At 39.4% G+C, this 23177-nt stretch overlaps 1 protein-coding gene across 41 annotated transcripts in view; it reads left to right on the forward strand.

The window, feature by feature from the left end:
- Positions 1-23177, forward strand: part of LOC122973552 (receptor-type tyrosine-protein phosphatase delta-like) — a 370064-nt gene that overhangs the window by 323646 nt on the left and 23241 nt on the right. For 15 of the 41 annotated variants that reach the window (XM_044341149.1, XM_044341155.1, XM_044341158.1 and 12 more), the window contains 16 exons: positions 1501-1770; positions 4721-5302; positions 5823-5968; positions 6783-6927; positions 8630-8935; positions 9792-9985; positions 10348-10374; positions 10881-10998; positions 11407-11994; positions 12440-12540; positions 12668-12924; positions 14823-14916; positions 17052-17261; positions 18371-18531; positions 20632-20643; positions 21290-21402. In XM_044341149.1, coding sequence (XP_044197084.1) covers positions 1501-1770; positions 4721-5302; positions 5823-5968; positions 6783-6927; positions 8630-8935; positions 9792-9985; positions 10348-10374; positions 10881-10998; positions 11407-11994; positions 12440-12540; positions 12668-12924; positions 14823-14916; positions 17052-17261; positions 18371-18531; positions 20632-20643; positions 21290-21402 — 3324 coding nt within the window. The remainder of the gene's footprint in view (positions 1-1500; positions 1771-4720; positions 5303-5822; positions 5969-6782; positions 6928-8629; positions 8936-9791; positions 9986-10347; positions 10375-10880; positions 10999-11406; positions 11995-12439; positions 12541-12667; positions 12925-14822; positions 14917-17051; positions 17262-18370; positions 18532-20631; positions 20644-21289; positions 21403-23177) is intronic. The other 26 variants (XM_044341152.1, XM_044341154.1, XM_044341167.1 and 23 more) reach the window with 5 other exon arrangements.

Raw genomic sequence — 23177 nt, forward strand, 5'->3', positions numbered from 1 at the left:
CATTAAATGTTATGCTTTTTAGTTTACTTAAAAGTGTACCTTTTATTTTAAATTTTAGCGTTTTATTTTCTATCTTTGAGAATATTTTTTGGGAGTGTGTATCCACTAGAGCTGTCAAATGATATGAATTTTTTAAAAATCCAAATCAATTTCAAAATTTCTGTAATTAATCATGATTACACAGTAAAATCACACTTTTGTATTTTTTTAAAATTAAATGCGAAACTAATATTATATATATAAATAAAACTATGTGTACATAAATCATGAGATGAAGTTGAGTACCTGAAAAGCTTTTATTAGTGGTGTTTCCTGCTGAAGCCTGTACAGTATCTGATCTGTTCCTTCTCATAAGACAAATGGCTTTCCTAGAAACCCTTGACATACACACCAGTTATCCGAAACGTAATGCCAAAGTTCAAAACTTTCAATCTGAATGACTTTCTTTTAAACTGTACTTCGAGGTCCACAGTCCTGGTTTAAATACCAGTTGAAATACATTTAAATCAACATCAGCTAATGGTCTTGATTTTGATTCACTAACAAGCATTGTAAAATCATGCATCATGTAGTGTAAGGAGACATGTTAATGCTTTTAGGGGCCAGCATAATTGGTCCTCTTGTGACAAGCTGAAGGCTTTTGCGTCATTAATTTACCAGCATCAAAACAGAACATGTAATTTTACTTTTATCCTCTAAAAAAAGTGTACCTTTCTTATCTTCATGGCCTTGTTTACATTAAAAGAGGTTCGCACAAAGCATAGTAGGCTTCTAATCTTGCATGACTGCACATAAAAGTTACTGCAAGCGGCTTAGTGGTATTATCTCTTTGCACTCTCTGTAGTAGCCTTTGTAGGGTCACAAGGCAGAGCAGGAAAACATGTTTGATGTGATTTTTAAAAATGAATGCATTGTCACTTTTAAGTTAATGCAAAGTGTTAATGCATTATATTTGACAGCGCTAGTGTCAACTTTGGCTCAAGCCTGAAAAGTACAGAAAAACACTATCCCCCTTTGTTGCGTGTGCAACTTCTCATAAGTATTATCTATGTCTGTGTGATGTGAGAATGTGATGCAGCACATTATCTCACATCAGCTGGAAGTACGCAGCCTAGAAGTTGTTTCTTTGCATACAACTGTGGAGTACTGTCGACTCTCCAGCACTTTGTGCAGTTCTGTTTATCTGTACCGATGGTGATACAGTATTTTGTGCATGGTGCTTGTGTTGATGTTAACCCATTTGCCATTGAAATCTCTAAGTCTCGGATCAAATGTGTTTTAATGTGTTTTCTTAACCTTTCATCAAACAATCATAAATTATCTACTGTATGTAGAAACTAATTTAATTTCAAGCTACAAATAAACATTCTGTAACATTTTTATTTACATTTTTATAATGTATGAATGTTTTTTTTTTTCTTTTGGCAACATTTGAGGTGGATCCTGAGCATTTTTCTATCATTTTTGTTGGGTTTTCACTCCATCTTTTGTCTTTTTCAGTACGCCGGGTACCACCAAGATTCTCCATTCCACCTACAGACAATGAGATCATGCCAGGCGGCAGTGTCAATATCACATGTGTGGCAGTGGGTTCTCCCATGCCGTATGTCAAGTGGATGCTGGGTGCTGAAGACCTTACACCGGAGGACGACATGCCCATTGGACGGAACGTCTTAGAGCTTACAGATGTCCGGCAGTCGGCCAACTACACCTGTGTGGCTATGTCAACCCTGGGGGTGATAGAGGCTGTGGCACAGATAACAGTGAAAGGTAACGCTGCTTCTTATGATTATAATTATTTATGATTAAAGGCTAAAATTTCAGCAGTAGGCTTCTGCAATAAAGATACAGTATGAGGGATAGAGTTGGACTTCATAATATATATAGTCAGAAATATAAATTTCAATTTGCTGCTAGTATAGTCTGTGAGCAAACTATACAAGGAGAGACTACTGGCAGTGCTTTAAAGAAAATGATTTACCACTCACTGCCACAATAAGTCATCTGTTGGAGATTCCTTAAACCTTCAGACATGCCCTGGCACCAGTCTCAGTGCGTTAGATGCCAGATTGAGAATATAGTTAAGTGCTTATCTCTTAGCTGGAGAGCTACAGAGCCACAAACTTACCATTTCTGTCAGCTAGCCCTTGTGCCTCACTAGGAACATTTTTGGCTTTTTAATTTGCGATTTTTCGATCATTTTGGCTGTGTTAATGCATACGGCATAAATTTTGACAAGGGTGTGAATTTTTTTTTTTTTTTGAATTTGGAAGTTCAATCTCAGCTCCTATAATAAGTCTATAATAAACTTAACATGTCTATAATAAACTGTGTAGCCAAAATACAGACACTCAAATCCTTATGGACAGAAATTGCCCCATTTAAACCCATTAAAACCGTAATTTTTGATCCCATGGCCATTACAGCATAAAATCATGCATTTTATTATATCAGGCTTTCAATTTGGAGCCCTGGCCTCAAAATTGTAGTTTTTACTATTTTCCACCAGATTGGGGGCTGGTCAGGGCACCAGGTGTAGCTCATTTATGCTCTATCACAAGAGGCTAATTTTGTTCGCTAAATTCAGGGCTAATCCCCTTCACTTTAAGTAGCAGGTGGCAAGCAAGACACAGGAACTTGCTTGGGTCTTGAGGAGTTGTAGCATTTACTCACCGGCAAATAGCCTATACTGTGCACACACTGCACTGCTACATTCACAGCTATACTGCAAACATTAAGGCACGGACCAGCCCAGTGACAGTAACTGTTTAACTTTTAACCAGCACCAGGACGAGGTGCTGCTGATAACGGGAATACACACACCAAAAGCCACCTCACGTAACTGAACACCTGCCTCTAGCATCCAAGCGACATTATCTGTGACAGTAGATGCGTCACGTTCATGTTTACAGGCAGGTGATACACAGACTCTGCATGCACAGCAATCAGTTCGCTATGTGCTCTGGTGAAGGGGTGCACTTGATCAGTTTATCAAACAACCAAAACTGACAGCACTCATTTTCAGACAACTAGTGGGACATGTTTTGGTTGTTTGATAAATTATTTAAGTGCCCCCTTCACCAGAGTACATCATAAGTTGTAGCATGATGAGTTAATTTGCCTTATTTAACATTGCATGTCTTGCAGTGTGATTTTTGCACTTGCCCACATTGCAATGTCTATGGTGATATATCGTGCAGCCCTAGCGTGTATGGAGAAATTAGTGTGTGTGAGTGTGTACATATGTGCATGTGTATATGCACAGTCAGAGAGATAGAAATTATATTGTACTATAGGTCACAATCCGCCCCTTCCCTGCCTCTCTCTCTCTCTCGCACACACAAACTCTCACCCACCCATCCACTCACACACACATGCATGTGCAGGTCTTCAAACTCAATAGAATATAATAGACCTCCTAGGTGCAGTGCACTTCTGTATGAGTTAGCTTGTTTTTCATTCGCTCTGATTCATGTGTCTTTGATGTACAGAGATAAAAATGTGAGCTTGACTTTGATATACCTAAGTTCAAAGCCCCTCGATAATTTCTCCTTATCATATGCACACGCACACACACCTACACAGAGGCCCATCCACACCCATACATGCACTCCTTCAAGACAATAAAAACATTGGGCATCTTGCAGCACCACGAAGATGCAACAAACAAAGTCTGGCTTTGTTTGGTTTAGTAGATTTGAGAACATCAGTGAGTTTATGCAGCTGCTGTCGCAGTCAAAACTATAACTATATGCAGCTTGGGAGGCTTTTGATACCTGGCAAGGTGAAGAGACGTTTCACAGCGTAAGCTTTGGAGAGAAATATTTCAATTTTTGTGTTTTTTCTTTTAAAAACATTTGTGGTATCATCACAAAAAACTGGAATTTAATGGGTCACAATTCTAAAAAAGAATGAATATTTTGTCATGATGATCAGGACTGAAGTTGGTTTAAAGATTTAACTCAGTGAAAGTGGCAAATAATATTAATATATAATATTTTTATGTTCTTTTTTGTTTTTTTATGCAGACACTTTTGTCCTTTAACTACATCAGTGCATCAGTGTACTTTTTTAAAGTGAGGCACAAGGGCTGGAGGTAGGAAGGAGGGGGCGTGCAAATGCAAAGTGTAGTGAGTATTGTTTGGTGTCCTCTGTAGGAATGGTACTTATCTGAGTGTAATCATATCTACACTGCAGCGTGCCAGAAAGATATCCCAGACTGGTGTCGCCGTGTGCATGTGCACACAAGGGATAGACTCACGTACACACACACTCAGCTTTGTTTTTCCTAGACATAACAGATATATTAGTCACAATATAACAGTCTGGCAGCAACTCCCCCAGAAGCATACTTCAGATGGCATATAAAGACAATCTATTGCCCTGATATCTTTTGCCATGTGCCACAGTGTGGGGAATTAAAGCAATAAATTTACCTGTTAAATTATTAAAGTGATAAACACTGGGAAATCAGAGATTAACGACAACAGTATTCTCAGCTGCTGAACATGCGGTATGCAAAGTCTGTAATCTCACAAATTAGTTCATATGCAACTTCTTTTTTTTTTACAAATGTAAAGCAGACGAGTAAAAAAAGAGATATTGGAGAATTCTCAACGGCCTAAAACATAAAATAAAACAGTTTGAATTATAAGTTGCTTGCATCTTTAGCGTATGTTTAGCATTTTTATTAATATGTATGTAATAATTATCATCACAGCATTGCCCAAGGCTCCTGGTATTCCTGTGGTGACAGAGCGTACAGCCACCAGCATAACATTGACGTGGGACTCTGGCAATCCTGAACCAGTGTCCTACTACATCATCCAACACAAGTCCAAATACTCAGAGGACTCATACAAGGAGATTGATGGCGTAGCCACCACTCGGTACAGTGTGGGAGGCCTCAGCCCATACTCGGACTATGAGTTTCGGGTGGTGGCAGTGAACAACATTGGGAGAGGGCCACCCAGTGAGAGCATCGAGGCCAAAACAGCTGAGCAGGCACCCAGCACGGCACCAAGGCAGGTCAGAGGTCACATGCTGAGCACCACCACAGCTGTCATCCACTGGGATGAACCAGAAGAGGCTAATGGACAGATCATGGGCTATAGAGTCTACTACACCATGGACTCCACCCAGCATGTCAACCTCTGGGAGAAGCAGATTGTTCGGGGGGCTAACTTTGTCACCATCCAGGGTCTCATCCCTAATAAAACCTACTACATCAAGGTTTTGGCGTATACCTCAGTAGGTGATGGACCTCTTTCTCCAGACCTTCAGATCATCGCTAAGACAGGAGGTGAGCTAAATTATTTATAAAGTTGATCGAAATACTAAGTGAACAAATTCAAAGTTCAACAAATGTTCATACTCCACAGTTAAACTTGGAGTGTCACAAACATTTTTACTGCTACATTTTTTCAGTCACTGATCCTCATTAGTGGGTTCCAGTTGTTAACCAGAGCTATAAACACAAACATCTTCAGGCTGTCAACAAACACTTAATCTGGCTTGGGAAAAGAGTTTGGAATTGGGAAAGTTAACTCTTAGAACAAGAAATACAAATGCCTTGTTGTGTAAGTCTTATGAAAACATAATATTTGTCTTCCTCTATGAATTAACCATGTAATATGTGTCTGCACTTCTATTCTCTTTTCATTCTATCTTGGCTAAAAGTGACTACATCTCCTGAAATACAATGTGGCTCTTGTAGCAGTAACTCTTACCACAAAGTGGCATCTGTGGAAGTATGACTGTAATGATAATGAATGGTGCAAGACGTAGAGAGTAATGAATTAATCTCTTCATTCCAATTCCAGTTCCCTCCCAACCAACAGACTTCAAAGGAGAAGCCAAATCAGAAACAAGTATATTACTTTCATGGGTCGCGCCAGCACAGACTGGACAGGAAAATCAAATTACAGGATATGAACTTATGTACAAGAAGAGGGATGACAAAGAGGAGGTAATTATTTCAGCCATTTTAGTAACCCCTGAAATGAAATGTCTGTAATAACACATGAACTACCCTGAATCACACAGTAAAGTATTTCAAATGATGTAGTGTTATAAAAGTCTATGTTGGTTTGTTTTCTTGTTTACCTATATATTAATACCAATATTATAAATAAATAAAAGGTCATACATAATATACAATAATACCAGACATGTACTGTGGAAGTAAGTTTACTCTCAATTATTGTATTTAGATGATACTGGACATGTAAAATTAAATGTGTATATTTTCTTTTATAATATATATAATGATATATAATATATGATTACATAATGTCATTTACAAATCCAGTGTTTTTTAAATATATATGAACATTACTTGGTATTATTAGTAGTTTATTATACTACTGTGTAATTGATACTAATGTTCGTTGTTGTACCATAACATTTAATACAATAGCAATATAGGTGTTTCAGTAATCAGGAGTAGTCTAAACAGTATGATGTATCTGAAATGTAAAAGGTTACAACTTTTATTATTTTTTGCTCAGATAATTGCAAAAGGACTGGAAAGCCTTAATAGAATGGGGTATACTATGTAATTTGTCAATCACTTTGAAGTTTCCTAAATTGAGTGTCAAACTCATTCTTTTGATAAAATAAACTTAAATAAATCTTATTTCAGTTCTGTCAACTGAATAAGATATTTTATACCCTCATATTCTTTTTTTATCTGAAAGGGCAGTGTTTTTATATTCATCTTTTTTACATTTTTTACTCATTGTTTTTATGGAGAAACTGACAATGTGAAACTTTCTTCACAGAAACGTATCAGCTTTGAGCCGACAACAACATACCTGCTGAAGGACTTGAAGCCCTTCACTACTTATACTTTCCGGCTGGCTGCCCACAGTAAACATGGAGTTGGAGCATACACCAATGAGATCTCTGCAGAAACTCCACAGACACGTAGGTCTTCTTCCTTATCTGAAAGAGTTTAAATCATTTGGAAAGGAACACATTTTCAAATGCATTTCAGATTTTATAGGTGCTGCAAAACCCAAAAAGTGACAAAAATGTCAGGAAGGTCCTGAGCACAGATAAAGGGAATAAGACTTTTCTTTAAATAATTGATGCATTTGAAAATAGCGAAGATGTAAACATATGAAATAGTAAATAAGTGTTATGAAGTCCACCTAACCATGCAGTATTCACTCTGAAAAGGTTGCATGGACAGCGCACCCAGGCTTTCCTGTGAATTCAGGAGACAAGGTTACAGAAACTATCCCTCTCCACCTTTGTTGTACAAAAACATTCTTGACTTAAACGAATGATTGAACCTTGAATTATTTATATGGCTGCCCACATCTGCCTCACCCAAATGTTTGTCTTTTTAAAGTCAAAAGGTATAGTTTGCTTATAAGAAGCCTTGTCTCTTGACGATGCATGTCAGCCAAAAATAAGAGAATAGAGAATTTTTTAGACTGAGCTTTCTATGTAGCTACTATGCCAGGAACCACTTCTCTGGACATCAAAAGGGATTTTCCCATTCTCTTTCCCATTCAAGAACTTGCACTGACATTAATCCGCAATTCAAATCAGAATCAAGAAGAAGGTTGTGGAGTGACGACATCATAGAAAGCTCAAAGCAATTATTGTCTCTGTAGTTAGGAGCATTTCCACCCAGAAGACCTCATATTTATGAAATGGGTCAAAATTGCAAAATTGGACTACATTGTTCATAACAAAATTAAACTAAATGCAGTCCACTTGATCTTATTTTGATCACCAGTCAGAAAATTCCCCCCAAAACATAAGTCAAGTAAAACTTTGCACATCTAACATAAATCTGAGGTCTCTGAAAGACAAGGGCAGAGATCAGGTAGGTATAAAAGCTCCAAAGTTCAAACTCTGCCCAGACGTATGTTCTGAGGTAAATCATGAAGCTAATTTAAGAAGTGCATGCCAATGTTATCAGAATCTAATAAATCAGTCATGTCTCCTTGGGAAGTTCTCTGTTGTACAATCAGGCTTTTACCACAAACCAACAGGCTTCGGAAAGGTTGGTGACAAATACAACATTTTCTACTTTAAACTAGTTAAAGCATCAACCTTTATGTTTTTGGATTGATGGTAACTGCTTGCCAAATTTATCTTATTACTTCATTTAATTTGGAATGGTTTCATTTAGAAATTAATTCTGAAGTTCTTTCAAAAATGTTTAGATTTTAATTTTTGGCAAAGTTAAGGAATTACAGGCTCTAGAGAAATACCATAATAGGATATATGATTTTTGTTTCCCTTTTGTTTTTATTGTTTCAATGCTAAGGTATGTTACATATGGCAAAGCTGTCCTTTTTCCAATCAACACCTTCCATTCATCATCAGTGTGTACACTCTTGTGTTGGTCTTTGCCTTTTGTTTTGTCTTTATTTGTGGTGTTTCATTGATTTAAAATACCATGTATATACCCACATAAGTCCTTGTGCTTTGTCCTCATTTTATGTTATTTTATTTTTCTTTTCTTTTTTCCTTTGTTTGGTCACTTCTACCATCATCACCCCAATCAAAACAAAAACTGAAACTACTTAAAAACAAAAAAATCCAACTCAATGAACGGCCTGACCAAACAAAAAACCTGCACCTGCTCCAAATCCAACCCACCAACCAGAACCCTCGGGCCCACCGCAGGAAGTCAAGTGCTATAGCCCCAGCTCCACCAACATCCTGGTAAGTTGGCGGCCACCAACAATGGAATTACAAAATGGGATCATAACGCAATACACCATCCAGTACGCTGCAACTGAAGGGGAGGATACTACGACACATCAAATCTCCAGCATCCCTCCGGAAAGTTCCCAGTACCTTTTGGAAAACTTGGAAAAATGGACAGAGTACCGTGTGACAGTCACTGCTCATACAGATGTTGGAGCAGGACCAGAAAGCGTGCCACAGCTCATCCGCACAGAGGAGGATGGTATGTGTTCGCTAAAACAAAGCCCAGCCGCAAATCCAGTCTACCCCTCTTAACCTACCCTGTCAAATACTAACAACCTCGTCTTAATCTACAAGTCCCTCTTCTTTTCTACCCCTCTGCCTGCTTCTAATAAGACTGTCGCCATTTGACACTTTTAGCCCAGTTTTGGACTGTACGTTTTTGCAACTGCGACTTGCTTTGTGAAAGCACCTTTTTGGCTTTTTTCCTCACGCTGCTCAATTTCAACACATGGTATGGCGTTTTCAGCTGCAGGCCTCCAACTTCCAGTCCCAACTGTCATTTTTGAAATATTCTCTGCAGTGTTTTTGAATGGCAGCATTTTTTAAAATAACTCACTTTTTTTTTTTAGGAACTTGGCAAAAGTTCTGGACAGTGGGAATAACAAAGGTGGAAGAATTTTTTGAAGGCCATTTTTAAAAAATATTTTTTCTCCCCCTCATGTAGTAGAATCATTTTTTATTCATTTTTTCCTTGCTCCATAGCCAAAATTCTTGTAGTGCTTCAAGCATTTGAAACACTTGAAGCCCCCCTTTTGGCTCCACTTTTCTATTTTGGCAAAACACATTTTTATTCCATGTTTTTAAAATCCACTCTACCCATTTTTAATGTTTCAAGATTAGGTCAGTTGTCAGACCTGTTTTTGCTGTTGTTTTTTCCCCTTACCATTGTTGAAATATTGATGTCATGCAGTGATTGTTGCAGTTTGCTGCACTTTTGTGATTTTTTTCTCACTGCAGCATTTTGCGCTACGGCTTTGGACAGGATTTGAAAACAGGGTGAAGGGGGTTCTCTATAATTTTGACCTTTTTTCTTCTATCCCATGGTGTTCCTCCAGTTCCTAGCGGGCCACCTCGTAAAGTTGAGGTGGAGGCTGTCAACTCCTCATCAATTAAAGTGATCTGGCGTTCACCGATGCCTACCAAGCAGCACGGTCAGATCCGAGGGTACCAGGTGCACTATGTCAGGATGGTTAATGGGGAGCCCACAGGACAGCCAGTCATCAAGGACATCCTGATTGATGATGCCCAGGTACAACACCCTCCTCAGCCAGCCGCCTCATCTCTCAGACACATAGTATCACTTTCTCTCTTACCATTACATGCGCTACAGCAAAGTCTTTTATTTGGAGTGGAAGAAAAGCTATTTTATATCCTGTCATAACAATTATTCAACACAGTAAAACAGTGACTATTGAAATGTTTTGTCACTAATCACAATTCAGCTGTCTGCACAAGCTTGGTGCATATTTATCTGCATACATCTCTATGTATTTAATTGTTACTTTTACTACATTTATTTAGTGGTTGCAGACAAACTGTGTAACCATTTTCTGTCTTTACTTGGCCTTATTTTTTGTCTCTTTTCTCTCCATATTCTTATATCATAATCAGTGGGAATATGATGATTCAACTGAACATGTGAGTAGTTAAACTTGACAAAATTCCAATCTTGTTTTCCCCTGCTGTCATCCTCTGCATGAATGGCATGTGTCTTTTGTGTATTGGGAGTTCATGAAAAGGTTTTTATGACCAACAATAGCTTGGGCCCTCTTTCACCCTCTCGAGAAATTTATCTGAGAAACTGCAAATGGAACTGCTAACAAGGAAATTCAAATTGAACTGAACTGACCAAATGGCAAATGCTGACTTTAAATGTTTAAATTCTGTTGGTATCGACTGAAAAAGCCATTTTGTTTCACAACAAACGCATAGTCTTTGCCAAATTATTTATTAACCAAAGCTTATCAACACTATCCTTGTCCACCGAAGCATGCACTAATTTTAAGTATATACTGAGAGAATGTGTCTGTTTTTTCCTTTGTGATGATAATGCTGACATCACATCCCACTTTTATCTCTCTACTTGCTCATATCTGCAAATCAGCAAATGAGTGTCCTGCAACTTAAGTCCTGCATCTTTACAGGAAATGATCATCACAGAGCTGCAGGCTGAGACCACATATTCAGTTACCGTGGCAGCCTATACGACAAAGGGTGACGGTGCACGCAGCAAACCCAAACTGATCACCACCACTGGCGCAGGTAACATGACTATTACTGCTGACAAATATCTCTGCTAATATAGTAGATGATATAAAATTGCATTTCTGCTCTGTAAAGCTATGAAACTGCATGCAATGAGGATTAAAAAAGCACAAGGCAAACATATTTGTCACCAAGCATGTAAAGTGTGAATGCAGTCTCATTTAGTGCAATAACTCTTACCCACTATAATGACATGACAATGCTTAAGGCACTTTCAAAATTACGGAAAATGTAAGGAGACAAAGAAAGAGAAAACAACAAAAAGATAGCCCAGTTCAGCTCTTGTGACAGTGTTATGTCACAGTAGAAATACATAGTAATATTGTATTACATTTAGGATCAGATGCAACCATGGTTCTCCATATTTATGACAAGTTTTTCCTCTCTCCAATGGTACTGTCTTAGTTCCTGATAAACCACGGCTTATGGTCAGTACAACAAACATGGGCACAGCTCTCCTCCAGTGGCATCCTCCAGCACTAACCCACGGGCCCCTGCAAGGCTATCGCCTCCGTTTTGGCCGAAAAGACGTAGATCCCCTGACTGTCATTGAGTTCCCCGAGAGAGAGAACCACTACACTACCAAAGAGATCCATAAGGGAGCCTCATACACCTTCCGCCTTTCAGCGCGCAACAAGGTGGGCTTCGGTGAAGAGACAGTCAAAGAAGTCACCACAAATGAGGATGTCCCAAGCGGCTACCCTCAGAGCATTACAGCAGAAGGTGCCACCACTTCCACCATTCAGGTTAGCTGGCAACCAGTCTTGCTGGCAGAGCGAAATGGCCAAATAGTGAAATATGCTCTGCAGTATAAGGACATCAACAGCCCACGCAGTCCCTCGGAACTCTTCATCACAGCCCCGGAATCAACAGTCATCTTGGATGGCCTTAAGGCAGATACCACTTATGATATTAAAATGTGTGCCTTCACCAGCAAGGGCCCTGGCCCCTATAGCCCAAGTGTCCAATTCAGGACACAGCCTTTGGATCAAGGTAGGACCAGTCCCTGAACCTTCTTAGCCCTTCCACTTTTTAAAAAAAAAAATCAACCTTTCCCTGTGCAGCCCTTTCCATCAACCATAGCTTCCTTTGAAAGCCTCAGATGGCAGAAGTTGACAAAGTATGGAATCAACCAGAAGACTCTTGTACTAAAATAGTGTCCAACCTTTAGTCCTCCTAATCTTACAATGATTTGATTTAAGAAACTCACATGGAGTAAGTATGTATGTCTTTTTGTGTCTTGTCAGTCAAGAAAAGATCAGTCAATCATTTCAAAAGTTGGTGTTGGTAAGAAGGTAAGAGGACAGTGTTTAGTTCAGTGTAGTACTGATATCAGCCTGGTTTTGAAGGAGGCATTCTCAGGTAAGCACTGGTTTGGGACCATTGGTGATAAAGGTGGTGTTTTGTGTCTAAATCACCTGCTCCCCCTTTCTTTTAGCAGTGTTTGCAAAAAATTTTCACGTGAGAGCTGCCATGAAGACATCAGTGTTGCTGACTTGGGAAATCCCCGATACCTACAATCCAGCTCAACCTTTTACTGTGAGCACCATCTAGATAGGCATAACATTTTCACAATTCTGTGACATAAGTAATTATTCACTTAACATCTACCAACACATGCATAAACTTTAATGTCTACATGAAATATCAACTCATTTGCATACAGATCCTCTACGATAATGGGCAGAGTGTGGAGGTGGATGGGAAGCTAACACAGAAGCTAATTACGGGCCTTCAACCTGAGACACAGTACTCCTTCCTCCTGACCAACCGTGGCAACAGTGCTGGAGGTCTGCAGCACCGTGTGTCCACCATGACAGCTCCAGACATCCTTCGCACCAAACCGTACCTGATTGGCAAGACCAACTCTGACGGTATGGTGACTGTGGAGCTACCATCAGTGCAGACATCTGAGAGAGTAAGGTGAGTAGAGATGATCCAACTTAAGCTGATTTCCAATTGCTTTTAATTGCAATCTTGTATCACAGAGTTGACTGCTGAGCATAATATGATTTGAGTTTATTAAAATGGCTCTTTAGTGGATATATTACTTGTAATGACATCACTTTAGCAGTCAAACTTTCTCTAGCAATTGATCATATTCAAATTAGTGATTATTGTAGTCTTATTTCTTACTGATGTATTGTGAATGTAAATAAACAAGATAATTTGCTAGCTGACCTTGTCGGGAGTAATTCTTCTAAAACACCATCATTTACAATATATTCATCCCTACATTTCAGTGTAATATCCACTTCTACTTAGTCATTACACACTGAAGCAGCTTGACTCATTTAAGCACACTCCTCTAAGCCATATAAAGTCTGTTATATACTTACCATTAGTGGTCGACCAATATGGGTTTTTCAATGGCTGATGCCAATATTTAGAAAGCAGGGCGGCCAATGACCAATATAAAATGCTGATATCATGTTGTTGGGTTTTTTTGGATTTTTTTTTGCATCTGATAAAATACAATTTAATAATAATAACAAATGAGACACAAAATTGCTGAACTTAAATGAACATTTATTTAACACTGATGTTATTGTCTGCATTGTCTCTGTTTGCTTAAGTAGTGCACTCTGTCTGCAGTGTAATTATTTTAAACGAGGAAAGTATGTCTTTTCATTTTCTCTCAGGTAATGTTATATCGAGCATTGGCACGTTTCCCACTGTGTTCCATCGTAGAATGGCGAAATTGACACATTGTTCCATAGCAGCCACACTGACAAGGCTGCCTGCAGATATTTTTGGCTAGACCACAACAGCCCCATAAACGCGAATGTCCCTGATTGATGGTGTGTTTAGACCAAATCTAAAGCGAATTTTCACCTTGTGTTATTCACGTGAGTTTGACCATTGGACCATTTGTGTTTATTCGCCCCAAAAAGCCAAAATACATTAATGTACATTAGCTATTAGCTAGCTAGCAATGGCAGGCACCAACCGTATTGAGTTTGTCCATTTGTTTGTGTTCAGTTCATCCTCTGACTGAACTCAGAATTCACCAGGAACTCTGTTATTTCCATATACTAGGTTTTGACCTAGTATTATTTGTTTATCGGCCTCATGAGCGCAGACATTGGCCGATGCCGATTATCTCAAAATGCCAGATATCAGCCAACCTATTAATCGGTCGACCACTACTTAGAATGAAGCCCAGGGTTGTCAGAAGGCCAAGGAGCACATCTGATTGTAGACTAAAGCTTCAAAGCCATCTTGGGTTTTTTGATCTTGCTGGATGCACTTGGCCCACTGTGTCCCATGCCAGAGCTTAAGCTAATTAGTTTCCCATTAGCCTGCCACACTGCCTTCCTGGCTAATGCTAGCTACTGCAGAGCCCAACCAGGAAGCCCAGAAAACTCTGGCAGAGGCCATTATCTCTCTTGCCACCCTGATGAAGGGATGAAATCCCTTTAATTCTATATCTTTCCTGCATTCACAGAGGTCCCCTAATTAGCCCATGGGGGGTCTCAGTGAGGCGTAGCAGTGTGGACTGACTCCTCTGGACAAGCCTAAATTGAATACAAAACATAGACAAAAATGGGCCTAATCAAGTGATAAAGAATTGCATAACTTGCTAATGGCATCATTATGCATTAGTTTCTGGTATAAAAAAAAGATCTCTCTCTAATACACACAGACATAGTGCGTACTAGGCAATGCTGTATTTGCTCTTGCTCTCATATAGGGATTTGTTTGCCCAGGAAACAGTGACCACTGACTTGCAAATAGAATTTGTGTGTTTTGAAAACTGAGTGTGATTTCTGACTATCTACTGAATGTTAATGTGCTGTACTTTACATTTTATTTTCCAGGGGATATTTCATTGTGGTAGTACCTCTAAAGAAGCAGCGCACTGGCAAGTTTTTCAAACCCTGGGACAATCCGGATGAGATGAATTTGGAGGAGGTAGGTTCAAAGGATGAGCTCATTATAATGACTCAGGTTACCAAGAAACAGTAAAAATATGCCATGTAAAATGAAAAATGTTTCTATTATCCAGTTGTTGTATTCAGTGCCTCAGCAAGACCTACATAATTGTGTGCACATACAACACATTGCTTTTCTCAAACTGCAAAAAATAAGCTGAAGCAGTTAAGAGGGCAGGAGGAACAGGAGATGAGTCTCGCTGATTGACGCAAATAGCTGCAGAGAGCACTGTTCATATGTAAATGAGAACATGAAGTAGCCATCAAGTGCACTGCAAACTCAACCCCCATCCCCACCTCCTCCTCCTCCTCTTTGTCTGCGGTAATTACCTGAAGAGTTGCATCAGGCCTTCATGTCTCTTCTCATTCCAGGCAAAGCTAGGCTACTGCGTATGCACAAAACACTTGACAACTTTTATATTTAGCCAGATAATTCATGAGCTTCTGTACACTGCATGCATGATTAAATGTGTAAGTGAATCAAAGCTCTTATACTGTAAGGTATGCTTACATTTCAGGTACAGTATTCCATTAGATGTACTGATCGCTAATGTTTTTTCTTTGTATACACATTCAGCATGCATGCATACATCTAGAAATGTATAGAAATACAAACTTCTGAAGGTTATTTCCCTTCAGATTACTACAATTTGAAATTCTTCCAAGGATGTGTAAATCAGATCTTGCAAATAATGGCTCATTTTGAAATTGTGAGATTTAAAATATGTATTTGTATTGTGGAAACATCACAATATATTGTGTGTCTAGAAAAATAAAAGAAAACACACCCTGATTCATCTCGCATTGGCTTTACAGCTCATGCCTACAGGCCCATGTCTGTAGCCTTGACCGATTGCCCAAAAGTCGCCCCTCTGTCAGAATTTATTTGTTTGTCAATATTGGCACTCACCTTTTCACAACTTTTCCCAAGGGCAGCTAGATTTAGCCGTGTTGACAGGAGAGATGATTGAAGACATTATCGGGCAGCACCAACAGCCCCGAAGCCAAAACAGAGCACACACAAGAACGCACACACTCCACTGTGAATGACAGGCGCATGCAGCACACACACACACACACACTGATCCGTGCACACAAGTCAGAGATATGAAATCAGACGCCAAACAACTAGCCGGGCTTGATTAGCATAATTATGATCTGCACTCTGTACTGAAAGTTAAAAGTCCGATGATACAGACTTGGATGGAGGGCACACTTCTTTCAGCCTACTAATATTATCATTATTATTATTGGTAGTAGTAGTAGTATCGTTATTATTATTATTATTAGTATTATTGTTAGTATTATTATTGGTTGGGGAGCAGAGGTGGTGATTTGGCTCCAACATTAATTACCAGAGGACACTATGTATGTTAGAGGAAAAACTGTGGTTTGATATATAATAATTCCCTTAGAAAACTGGCAGTGGCATTGGAAAACTATCCAAGTGCTGAAACATATTCTTTTGGTAATCTCTACCAAAAGCATAACAGTATTCCAATTTTATTTTTCGTTTTTGTTACGAAAATGACAAACACGTATATGTTTGTTATACTTGGCAAAATGTATTTTGAAGCCATTTGTTGACACAGAATGTAATTTATCTTCACTATGCAGATCTTTCATTCTTATTTAAGAAAAAAATGAAATTAAAAAAAAATAAAACCTCAACAATTGTACGCTGATTATCAAATCCAGCAGAAAGACAGCACAAATGATTATAAATCCTCACCAGATACTATTTGTCTACATGTTTGGCCATCTCAAGCAAAAATGTTTCTGATAGTATCATTAAGAAAAAATAATTGAGCTACGTAAGTTTGAAATTGATTTAGTCTATTTTTTTCCCTGTTTGAAGCTGTTGGATAATCCTCAACTGTTTTATATGCTGGAAATCCACACAATCTTTTAATCTCACAATCTTTTGTAGTCCAAAAACAGATGAAATAAGTCATTGATCTATAATGTTCTGCCTTTTGCAATCAGTATTTTCAGCTCAGCAATCAGAAAAAAATCTTGATAGACAGATTTCGTTTGTGTGGATATGTTTTCATGTGTGTGCTGGAACGTGTCCCTATTTGTTATCAACCATCTGCCTCTTGCTCTTTGCTGTAGCTGCTGAAGGAGATAAACCGAACTAGCAGAGGCCTTCGATTCCGGAGGCAGGCTGAACCCAAAGCCTATATCGCTGCCTACTTCAAAGACCTACCCAAAGAGTTCACCCTGGGAGATGGCAAGATCTATGGGGACTTTGAAAACAAGCAACTCCAGAATGGCCAGGAGTACATATTCTTTGTGCTTGCCGTTTTGGAGATGTCGGAAAATGTAAGTTTGCTCTTTGTCATTGTATTATCTCAGTGTTTATCCATATTTGTCTGATATTATACTTGAGTTCAGCTGAAGACATGAATTTGTTCTCCTCTGGGATATCTTTTGCTAGTGATCTCATGTTCTTTGTACTAAAAACAGTACATGTTAACAGACAAAGAGGGGAAAATCCACTGCTTCATAGTGGAGGGTCGGGGTTTGCTCCTAGTAAGGTGTGTTACTCTGAGCCCTTATGAGGCTTTGACTTAAAAAAAAAATTAAGGCCCAAGAAGCTGACCCTTGCTGCTTTGGGGTTAGAAACCCCTTAAGACCATAGCTGATCGTAAGAATACCTCGATAACGGGGCTTCTCTTTAATTGCGTCCTACGTGCAGTCCACCTTATCTCCGCTGCTGCAGCTAGTGTGTGTATGTGTGCATGTGTCTTTCTGGACGGGAGGACCAGAAAGCTGCATGATTAGGCCGCTGCAGGCGAGATGATGGATTTGATGAGCTGCAAGGTCTATAGTGCTGCCTCGCACTCTCTCCACTAACCCCGAGTTCAGGTAGAGCAAAAGCGATAATGACGGACGGAGGGAAATCTCTAATTTGCCCACTGAAGCATATATTTTTCTTCCCAAAAGACCACTTTTTTAATCTTCTCTTAGAATGTGAAATAGTTCAATCAAAGCTTCTGTATAGAAGAGATATTAAAGATAATTGTGATTGGTCAAACAGCGGCTTAGCAGAAATGACACAGCAAAACTTTGAATTGGCTTTTAATTTGTATTGTTGGTCATGCTGCTTTGTCAGAGTCTTGTTAGATATGCTCTGAAGTGGGGATAAATTAACTGAAGACTTGCTCTGAATATCTTCGTCTCTCCAAATAAATCTTGATCTATCCCTCAGAATTGAGTTCTCTGTATTGATGTAACTTTAGCTGAAGATTGGCTTTGGTATGTCTGTCCAAGAAACCATGTAATACATTGGCGAAAAAGTATCTTTCAGAATAATCAGATGATAGATAATTTATGGCAATAGCAGAATGAGGTCCAATAACTAGAAATACCATCATGGTTGAAAAGATATTGTAGAATACTGATCGTCGATTTGCTTTTCTCTGGCTCAGATCATGTATGCCACCAGCCCCTACTCTGACCCGGTTGTTTCAGCCGACATTGATCCCCAACCGATCATCGACGAGGAGGAAGGACTCATCTGGGTGGTGGGCCCTGTGCTAGCTGTCGTCTTCATCATATGCATCGTCATTGCCATCCTCCTCTACAAAAGGTGAGGATCTCAAATTAACGTTCAAAAGAATTTTTTCCACCTCTTCAAACAAAATATACACCTAAACTACCTTAACATTTAACATAAATACTGTATAAATACTGGCACACTTGCACTGCAAGGGGACTGTGCAAGATATATACTAGGTGCACATCGTTACTTATATATGTGCGTTCAGAGCTCAGTTCAACATCCATGTATGACGATTCAATATTCAACATTCATGAAATTGACTCACTGCCATGCACAAATCTTCAATTAGCACATTCAAATGCGGGCACTAAATGTAAAACTTAAAGCCTGAGGCACATTGATCTTCAGACTATCTATGACCCTCACTCTCAGTAACACACACACACTAAATCTGTATAGTACTAGATTAAATCCAAGCACAGCTACCCGAACTGCAAAGCCATCAAATGCAGATGCCCACAATCCTTCACACAGACACATGTGTTGACTGAAAGTTAATCAGACACATTTATTTACCCCCCCGGAAGCACAAACATACACTAAAATACACATATACAACTGTAGAACACACTTGCATTGGTGCACTTTCACAAAAAATCAAAACCGCCTTTTTTGTCCGAAACCCCCTAGTGGTAGCCAGACCTCGTGCTGTCACTGCTCATCAGTCAAGCGTGGGAGAGGAGAGCTTTGACTATCTGCTGCATGTCACTGCATATGTGTGCAGCTTTAGAGATGCCCCGGGGCCTGGGCAAGCATCCCAGACACCCCAACCCCCCCCCCCCCCCTTTTACTACTACCCATTCCACAAGGGAACCCAGCTCTAGATCCTGACTCTGACCTTTTTGCTGCTCTCCTGCTTTGCCAGGACACACACATACATATCTTACATGCACCCGTCTACACTGATTTTTTTTTTTTTTTTTCCCCATCCATTGCTATCTTGTCTTTTCTCACCTTTTACATAAGGCACATTTTCCACAGAGTTCATTCAATCAAATGTCCAGTCCTAAGCAGAATTTCACAGTAGTCCTCAAGAAGTAATTTGGGGAAGGTAAGATTAGTATGTGAAGAGTCAGCACAAGCTATAATCAGTGCCAATATTGGAGACAAAAAAATCCATCAATAGTATCAGTGTAATGTAAGAGGTTTATGCCTAAAGCTTTATTCAGGCTTTCTCTGTTACACCCTGTTGTCCTTGGGATCCATTCATATCAAGTTTTGGTTTGGATAATACAAAGGTGAATTGAAAGTGAACAAAGATTGCGTGTGCGGGGGGCTTCTGTGTTTTCATTTGTGGCAGGCAGATTTACACATCGATTACCAAGCCAGTGTCACCGCCACGTTAGGGAACATTCGGTGCATAACCAGGAGATATTTCTCTTGTCAAGATCAATTTTTATGTGACAGAATGCCCCTCTTGTGCAAAACAAAGGGCGACAACCATGTTATGTTGAGCCCTGGGAAAGGACATGGAGATAACAATGTGCGGCTTCATCAGAGAGAAACACAAATCAGAGTAAATTGGACACCCACACATAGAATAATTGAAGTCAAGTCATGTCTGCTACCAGAACAATTCTGGTCACTTTTTAAATTAAAACTTGTTTAAAAATGGCAACATCCATTTTAATGTTTTATATGCTCAATTTATACACATTCATTACAAATTGTGATCATAAATGTTGTCGCATTTATAATACTGCATGCATAATTCTTGAATGTGCATAATTCCTGAATTTAATAAATGAAACAGTGGTAGGAATATTTGCAGGAAAAGACAGACACAGCAATTAGGAGTCGAGAGAAGACTTTTATGCTTGAACAAGAAGCAATCATCTGAGACTGCTTGAAATAGCAGAGATACAATGTACAAATCTTGGTTGCACCTGGGAAACTATAGTATTTGAAACAAAGAGCCCCAAGGCTACATAATTGAGCATAATCCTTGAAGTGAAGCATTGCTAATCTTGCACACAAAGCAAAACTGAGATATGATTGGTATCATTTGTCTGTAATGCAGTCAGTCGTTCACATATTCCAAAGAAAGGTTTCTCCGTTTTATAAAGCCAAAGGTCTTATCACCTAATGTTGTGTCGATATTTCTTTCCTTGCTGACCAATGGAGCAGCAAACCAGACAGGTAAGAGTGAGAAAGAAGTAGAGACAAACTAATTCCTTTTGAATCCCTTTTCTCTCTAAACTGTACATATCATATATAAACATACATAAATTGGTCGCCCGCTGGAGTCGATGTCATTCGTGACATCATACTATGTGCTTAATCGAAATCAACATGTTAAACACATATTGCTCACTATTAGCAACATCACATTGTTTCAGTGACTGCTGTTATCAGAATGTTTTGACTTTTCCTACCCCCTAATAAACTTTAAATTTACAATATCCAAATATCCACCACATCAGCTTTTCATTAGACATTTGTTACAATTACTAGTGACCTCTTATAAAACATTCATATAGTTGAATCAACACCCCCTGTGACACTATCATTGAAAAGTGATAATAGGCTTCACAAAGGTAGCATTTAATGGCTAAGGGCTATTGTATTAGGTTGTATTATACTGTGAGGTAATGATGTTATTTAATCCACCCCCTTTAGCGTTACATACCAGAAGAATGTCACCTCCTTAATTACATATCTGCCTTCATTATTTAAAAGACCGCCAGGCAATCTTTGAGGTCATACAATAGAGTACTGTAGAGTTTGGGGTACAAGAGCAAATTTCAAAACAATTGCAATTTACAATTTACTGTTTGTTCTGCAGAAAAAGAGCAGAATCTGAAGCTAGGAAAGGCAGTCTGCCCAACAGCAAGGAAATGCCATTGCATCACCCCACTGACCCCGTTGAGCTTCGACGTCTCAACTTCCAAACACCTGGTAAGTATGTCAAATCAATTACTGTGAATTTATATCCAAAGATGAATTTTCAGAAGGGATGCCAATGCTACCAATTGCTTGCTCAAACAAACAAACAAACAAACAAAAAAATATGTAGATTAACAATTAGCTTCATCTCATCCATCGTTTGTTTATTTGCAACCACTGCTGACATTGAAGCCTAAATGCCTTCCTAAAAAGTTCCCATCGTCACTGCGGTGTGATTGGCACTGAACAAGTGAGCATTTTGCAGGTAGATAGTGGACAGGTGCTTAGAGAAGACACAGAGGGTCAAAACTGACAGCGTCCTCCCCGGAGACATTTCTCAGTGGAAAATGAAGAGGCAGAAATGCAAGCTTGTCAGTTTCATGGCAGCTGTCATCTTCCTCTGCACCTGGGTTATCCAGGTCATCAAGATTTGTCATGCTTGCTCAAAATAGTACAGCCCTATACGGTTTATATCCAGCTGCTGGAAGTCACAGGATGCAGCATTGTGGAAGGTTAGGGAAATAAAAAAATGTGTCACGGCAATGTGTTTAATTTTATATACAAGCCAATGGATAGCTGCGAAAAAAGAAAAAAACTGGTGACAAGCTGTAAGCACGAATGTTTACTCGTTCTGACCCTTAGTGCTCAGGTGGTCGGTGGTCATGCTCAGACATGCGGCCGTTTCTCGCCTGGGGGAACAATGGGAGTCACAGTCCATCACCTGGAAAGGCGGTATGCATCTAATGCCCCCATCCCGACCGAAAGAGACACACTTAACTGCAGTTTGAGCTCCTCTGGCACTGACTGCTTTGGGACAGGTGTTCACAGACTGCCAATAATGTTGTAATATCAAAGCCATATTTTTCAGGTCAGCTAGTATGAAAGGAGGATGAATTATCCCTGCAGGCTCATTTTTGAAAAAAAGATTATGCATATTTATGAAAGCTCTTCAATGATGTTAGGACCATTACTGGCTGTTTCATTCTGGCAGAGGGGTATTTTTCCTTTTGGCTCTGAGTGATCTCAACCATCCTCCCACTATTTCAGTCTCCTCTCAAGCCATCAGTCCCCCCCTCCCTCAAACCACCCCCAACAGCATTTCTAAGAGTGGGTATCTTGGCTCTCTCGTTGCTCAAAAAGGACCACACATTTTTTTATACCATGTGACCACTTTCTCTCAAGTCCCGAAGCGCTTCTGCATTAGACTACCTCTCTCCCCTACTCTCTCTCTCCCCTTCTTTTCACCTCTTTACCCCTCAGTGGACATTTTCATCTTAAGGATGCTTGATGTTTGAGCGACAACGTGTTGGAAATGGTACTTTCATTGTCCCCCAGTGGTGGAAATGGATTTTGAGTAGCAGGCTGCAATAGAAACACCCTTTGCCGTCTTTCAGAGAGAGAAGTGAGAGTGGGTGGGAAAACGAGGCCCTGCTTCCATTAGCTAATGCCCACTTGTGCCGGCAACGAAAATGAAGCATCACCTCAATGTTGGGGAGAGAGACTGTCACATAACTGTAGTGTCAAAATGTCACAGGCAATTCTTAAGTTGCAGAACTTTGGCCACAGGCTTGATTGTGACAGCATGTACGAAAAGGTGCCCTAGTGCACATTAGTATTATTCAAACCTGACACTTCTAATCTTTTCCCTACATATAAACTTTGTAAATATTCTTATGCCATATATACCTCAGCTACCACCCATATTCAACAATGTCAGCTCTACTTTGTCAAAGTCAAGCAAACTTAAGTGCAAGCTGAAACTTTATGCAGCAGACTATGCAGGTAGT

The sequence above is a fragment of the Thunnus albacares genome, chromosome 22 (assembly GCF_914725855.1).
Source record: "Thunnus albacares chromosome 22, fThuAlb1.1, whole genome shotgun sequence".
In the NCBI taxonomy this organism is placed as follows: domain Eukaryota; kingdom Metazoa; phylum Chordata; class Actinopteri; order Scombriformes; family Scombridae; genus Thunnus; species Thunnus albacares.